Consider the following 7,000-nt stretch of genomic DNA (forward strand, 5'->3'; position numbering starts at 1 on the left):
ACTGGTCCCAGGGACTTAGCGCTGTCTCAATGTCTATTATACTATTCTAGAGCTTTTTGCTTTAGTTAGTGAAACTGCAAACCTTCTTCTAACCTTCTTACAAAGCCAATCTTGCCTTTGCAGCATAAGGAATTCTAAAAACACTGATTGAGACTCTACTTGTACTTCACACTAGTCAAACTGGTTGCAGATTTCAGAATTAAACGACAAGATTTAAGAAATAATTTATAACTCAGAAGAAAACTCTGCTTATTAAAGAAAAGCTTTTTCCACCAAAAAGATATTTGACAATATTTTTCTAAGGCACAAAGATCCACCATAAAGAGCATCTTTACTGAGGTTTGCTAGTAAAGCATGTGGCTGCTTTATTTTAGATCCTTCCCTCTCCATAAATGGAAGTTAAGTATAATCAGAAGAGAGCAATAAAACACACTGACCTGAATTTGCTGCTGCAGTAGATTGATTTTGTGCTGCTGTTGCAGAAGTTGCTGCTGTTGTCTTGCAATCTATTAGAAATAAAATTTCCATTAAATTAAAACAGTAATACAGAAACTTCAGTATTATTGAGTGAAAAACATATTATCTATTCTTTATTATATTTTTATTAAGCATCATTAATTTTTAAAAAGATGAAGGATATTTAAGCAGTATCTGTATAGGTGACATAAACATTTTAAACTTAAGTGCAACATTAAAATCTAGTTAGCCAGTAAGAAATGTGTATTGTAAGCACTTAGGCCTCAACTCTGCAAAGCACAGAAACATGGGTTTAGCTGTGTGCATGTGAATAATCTCATCACTATTCAACAAAGCGTTTAAGCCTGTGGTGATCTTTGACTATGATGCATTACTGTTAGCTACAATGGGAATGAAACACATGCTTAAAATTAAGTGCTTTGCTGAATGGGAATGGGATTACTCAGGTGCTTAAGGTTAAACACACATTTTCCTGCTTTGCTGAACTGGAGCCTTAGCTAGTACTTATAGATGTTTCACTATTCAGCACAAGCTCCCACGGCAAGCTTCTCTAACTCCATTCACTATGAGCAGCACATTCCTTCTGTAAATCTCAAAGTGTTCTTGGAACTACTCAAGGAAGGAGGGTCCCATTCTCTGTAAAAGCAGTACCTGGTGCTCAGGAACTCATCCTCAACACAACCCTGTGAAATATGCAGAAATTTCTACCCTCATTTGGTAGATTCAGTAAAGGATCTGGAGGGTAAAGATTCACTATATCCCTTCTCTAACACAAAGAGAAGCAAGTGTTCAAGGCAGGGACCACTAAGACTAATGAGGGAGAATCTGCCTCAGACACACCCCCACCCTGAATTCCCACAAATCACCCAAAATCAGCATGAAAGCACAGAGGGAAATGGGATCTTCCCCGCCCCACCTCAGACTGCGCAGCTGCTCCCTGCAATGGGCAACACAGACTGCAGCTACAGGAGGAGCGGCAGGGAGCTGGGGGAACAACTGGGCCTCTGCTGCAGGAGGGGAACTGTGCAGCTGGCTGAAGCAGGGACAAGATTTGTGCTTCCTGGAAGCCCCGGCCTCAGCACTTCAGCAGCCTTCATTTCTTAATAATTTCCCCTCCTATAAATATTTATCTAGAGCAGAGGAACCACATAAAACAGCAAGACCTTGGTGACAGAGGTAGCTTTGTCACTTGAATCCACTGTTTTGGTTTTGGCAAAAAACCTCCTGGTCTCCTTCCCCACTGTCTTCCGAGCATGCTTACTCTCTCTGTTATAAACAGAGAAAGCTAAGTAAAATGTTTTTATGACAGAAAACAAGCAATCACAAAGCAGTGCAAACTGTTCAGATTAACTCCTAAAGAACCTGCAGTTACGTATTATCAGCTTGTAATTGTGCACACAGAGACCAAGTCTGTCATTCCTGTAATCTCTCACTTTGTCACTTGGAAATAGCTCTCTCATTTTTTTCACTGCTACAGCTAAGATTCACTTTTTTATGGGAGACTAACACAAAAGTCATACATATTTTAAGTCTTGCATACAGCCTCAAAGAGACAAACTGAAGTCTGTGTGATTCCGGGGCTGGATCGAGGCCTAGTTCCACACAGAAGAGGAATCGAGCGACCACCATAGCCCACCGTACTGATACCTGTAACAGGGATCAAACTCCCTTCCTGAGCCCGGTGTTCAGATATTTATGGATGAATCTCCCCGTAAAGTCAATAAAAATGTGGTAAATGAAGACTGAGGAAGCAGGCCGTAGTTCAAAAAGAGCTGTGGGCCTGCACGCCCAGGTAACCCAGGGGCGGCTCCCAGGGCCTCAGGTCATCTGCTGTCAGATCAGTGGTCAGCACTAGGGTCTGTGCTTGGAAAAGCAACTCCAATGGTCACTGCTACAGAGAGTGTTTAAAAACAGGTTTTTATGAGTGCTTGAGTTAGTGTTTTAATGAGTGACAGACCAGTTGTGCTATTCTATCTTAGAAGCATGGGGCTTGTCACTACAGATGAGCTCGGTCAGGTTAGTGCCCAGTTGTCCCTGCTGCTAAAGTCTCCGTGAAAGAGTAACAGAAAGATTAGAATGATGCTCAGCTTCAGAAAGGAATTACTTGTAATTTCATACTGAACTCAAACACCACATGGAGCTGCAAGCATGGGTCATTCCTTCTGAGTCCTGTATCTTTTCATAGATATGACCTGCCTGCTGCTGAACATGGTAAGCTACAGCCAAGGCAGGGATGGGATCTTTGCTCACGTGTGCAAAGGCGCTGATCTGCCAGAGTTCAGACTGCCTGTGAACAGGTTTTTGTAACTGTATGTACAATATAGTACCATTTGAATAGGCATTTCCTGATGAAAACCAGAAATATACCATGAAGCATCTAATGTCAATGGTTCCTCTTAGATGGAACAGTACTGTGATAGAAAATGTATCCAACACCCCGCAATGCAATTACCATAGCATAGTCTTGATGTATAGAGTTGACACAGTAAAGTAGGGTACACAAGCACCATGTGGCTCAAATTCTGAATTTTATTTGCCTATTGGTTGAGCTACATGCTCGCTTCATTGAGCATGACAACCTAGTTTTAAGTGTCATTTAATTTTCATTTTGAAATATAATTACAAAGTGTTCACTGTAAGATATCACTCGTCTGCAAATGTGTCAAGATTAATTTGTGCTAGCTTATTCACAAGTGTCAATAGTTAATTACTGTGTCATCTCTGGATGGCTAAATGACATTCTAACTTCTGATTTTTTACAGTGTTCCTTTATGTTATTTTCCATTAGGGGATGAGTCCATATTCCTACATGTGGGCAAATACTCAAGCACATAAAATACCAGACGTCACAACTCATTAAAATCAACAGAGCATATATTGCTGTATATATCCTACAAAATACATTTAACTGAAAAGATAATTCTAGTAATAATGTCAGATTCCTAAAAAACACACATTAATTTGGATCTGTCTTATCTAACGTCTTGGGGACTAGTGTATGGGACCACTGTTGTTACACTTTTGTACGATGAGAAAAGGACAGTTCTTTGGACAACTGCATCTTTAAAAAAACCCCCACGACACAAACAAACAAATCAAACCTTACTTGTAGAAGATATCTGAAGGTTTGAGGATGCTCAAGGCCTTTTTTTTTTTTTTTTTCAATTATTTTCTTGTCAAAAAGAGAGGGAGTTAAATCATGGTTATAGTCTGGTTTATTTGTAACTCCCAAAATTGCATCTCAATGCAACAAACAAGAACTGTGAAATCTATCAAATGCCATTTATTCTAGGAAGAAGATTATTGTAATGTCCACACACACTTTTTTTCTCGGAGTCCTATAATATTTCCTCTTTCTGGAAAAAGAAGACATTTAAGCTCTTTTAACAAAAAAGATGAAAGGAAAATCCAAGCAGAACAGTGTTTACGATAAGCATTCTGCATGAAACATTTTCACAGGTTTCTTTCTTGGAGCCTCACCTGTTCTTGCTGTTGGCGAGCAAGGTCCATTTGCTGCCGCTGTTTTTCAATTTGTGAGGCTGCCAGCTTTTTCTGTTCATCATGGGCAGCTAGGAGCTGCTCCCGTAAGCTGATCAGCTGGGTGATCATAGTAGAGAGCTGTCGCTCTTTTTCTGCCAGGCTTTCTGGTGTACCTAAATGTGCAAGAAAGATGTACTGTAAATACGAGACAGACAATAGTTACCAAGCAATATTCACAAAAAAAATAAAAGCCTGAATCACCAACACACTTACTTCAAATGGCAGCTTGAGTATATATTTTACTAACAAATCCCAAAAGAATCTATCACAGAGCTTTACTGTGCTCTAAGCAGTGGAAGATATAACAAAAATTGGAGCAGAAAAGATACAGAGTATTTCTTTTTTTCTGACAGGAGTAATTAACGATGCACTGTGTACAAATCCCTATATCTTTTTCATCTAAATCTGCACAGGGTGATAAATACATTCACAATTTATTACACATGATTTTTCTTCACTTTATATATTTTGTTAGTTTTTTCCCCCAAGTATGTAAAAATGCTAAAAAAAATTTTAAAATGCTGTTCAGTGTAAGAAGTGGTTTAATAGTTTATTGATCGTTTCTCTAAAATACCCATAGATCTGGTAGGTCATTTGGGTAAATGTAAGCTTTGGTTATGGAACACGTATTAAAAACAAGCTCTACTTGTCCCTAAGAGAAATGGCTAACCTGAGAAAATGGCTTAAAAATTTCCATTTAACTTTCGAAGTTTACTCTACAGAGAGCACTTAATTAATATGAAACTACGGTACATTTATTCTTTGCACTAATGATGCTTAATGGTCTATTTATGGGTAAATTGCATGGGTCTCCAAAGTAGAGAGTACAGGGTCCTTTTGCAATCAATCCAAAAATATCCTATCCTGTGTATGAACATATCACTCTGTCACAAACAGCAATGTCAGCTCCTATATTTGAGCCATACACGGCATTTCCTTGTGTGAGTATCTCAGACCTGCAGCTCTGCAAGAGGTAATACAATTACAGTAACGCAGCAGTTCAGGAATATTGGAAGAGCATCTGAAAGAGGTTTACAATTGCAAGTAGGATAAATGAAGCAATTTTATGTTGTACAGGAGAACTGAGAGTTAGCAAAGAAGCAAACCAAATCAAGAACTAGTCAGGTCTGTAATCTGCCACAATGAGATGAGAAGTGGCACAAAAGAGAGGGTATTTGCATACTTCCTTTCCTCCATTCACAATAGAGGACTGTGATAAAGAAGTCACAGGACTTTTGAAGAGGAAGAAAATATGTGAGGAACAGGACCTGGGAGGGAATGGAGAAACTGTCACCAAAATTATGACTCCACCTTCTTCCCAGGAGTAAGATGGATATCTTCTAAGGAAGAGAAGAAAGAGGTTGACAGGTTTCATAAAGAGAGGAAAGGCAAAACAGACTCCTGCCAAGCAGGTGACAAACCCAAGATGCTCTACTATTTACACTGTGCTACGGTGGGACCAATAGTATTCTTAAACAGAATTTAATTTTCAAAGGCAGCGTACAAGAAAACCTCTGTCTACAATTGCTTTCTACGGAAAAAGAAACTGCATGGCTTAAGTCATTCACTCTAAACAAAGCAAACTCACAGAAATTAAGTGTACCTTTTTTCCTGTCTATTTCTTAATTGCATTTAACAATATAAAGTACTGAAAATGTTCCATTTCTCAGCCAGTATTAACTATATCAGTTTTAAAAGAGTCTGCAACAAACTGATGTTTCTGTAGCCTATAATGCCAAATCTTAATTCAGTACACATGTGACAGAGGGCTCCGGACAAGGAAAAATTAGTAACTTCCATTGTAGCAGAAGTTTTAGAAATGGTTAGCAATTTTTTTAGTCACAAGGAGTATGCTGGATGCATGAAGTTAAAGCTGAAGAACACTCTACTATTCAGACCAACTCACTGCAAAACCTTGGTGTGATATGTGTGAATGAAGCAATAAGAGAGTTCTGTGCAAAAAGCTGTTTCAAAACAACAACAAAAAAAGGATTTTTGAAAGTAAGCTTAGGCAGGTATGCGGCCAGGAAAACGTCTGCACTGAAGGTACTGCCTTGCCGAGATCCATTAGCTTGTACTGAGCTCACACTGTTCACATCAGTTCAATTATCTGCAACTTCAGTATAGACTTACCTTAACTCTCTTAAAATGTATTATTCAGTCTTTAAGACTTTGCACCATGGATCAAAGGTTATTTAGGTGCTTTTGAATATGTTATTGTATACTGAAATTCCTTTTCACAGATAAAAGACTGTTCTTCCAAAGAAAAACTCCCTTGCCCATCGTGACTAGAAGAGATCAGCCACTCCACCTATTTTAGAAAGCCAATGGGAAGCAACATGCTGCCTCAAATGATACTTGCTGCCATGCACTGCCACCTGGGAAACCACAGCTTGAGACTTTCACATCTGTCAAGCAGCTTTGGCATTGTAATACAGGCCCCTGATCTTACAGTCATAAAATATTTTACACACCCAGAGCAGATATTAATCTCCTGCTCCATTTCCATATTATTCTGTATACTTTGCACTTGCTTCATAATATGAGTAGAAAGGTACCATAAGGAGTACCTGCTAAGGCTACAAAATTTGATTGTTTTGTTATGATCAGTTAGAGCCACTTGATATAGTCATAGCAAATTTATAAGGTAATTTTATTTTTTTCTGAATTTTATACAATAGCAGGCAGAAGTAACTATTCTTATTCAGGAATTCATAGTAATTGTTCCCCGCCGCCTGAGAAACACATCTGACATGAATGACCCCATTCAATTCTCTACTCTTTAATTTGTACTGTGCTATGTAATTCAACAACAGAATAGAACTGATGACCACAAAATGTACACTGTGCTCCTGGAAAATAACGAGACCTCCATGAAGCTGCACCTCACTGAACACTGCTTGAAACAACAAAAAGCATAAGATGCAGAATGTTGTTGTATGAAGGCGGGGGGGGGGGGGGGGGGATAATTAATTTTTAGATG

General features: G+C 38.8%; 1 protein-coding gene across 1 annotated transcript in view; it reads right to left on the bottom strand.

Moving 5' to 3' along the window:
• Positions 1-433: 433 nt before the first annotated feature.
• The window catches only part of LOC104462343 (transcription factor SOX-6-like), a gene marked incomplete at both ends in the record, with an annotated part of 88,972 nt that continues 82,405 nt past the window's right edge, over positions 434-7,000 (bottom strand). The window contains 2 exons of the mRNA XM_010074253.1: positions 434-506; positions 3,958-4,130. Coding sequence (XP_010072555.1) covers positions 434-506; positions 3,958-4,130 — 246 coding nt within the window. The remainder of the gene's footprint in view (positions 507-3,957; positions 4,131-7,000) is intronic.

This window comes from Pterocles gutturalis, unplaced genomic scaffold (genome assembly GCF_000699245.1).
Source record: "Pterocles gutturalis isolate BGI_N339 unplaced genomic scaffold, ASM69924v1 scaffold11472, whole genome shotgun sequence".
Taxonomy (NCBI): domain Eukaryota; kingdom Metazoa; phylum Chordata; class Aves; order Pterocliformes; family Pteroclidae; genus Pterocles; species Pterocles gutturalis.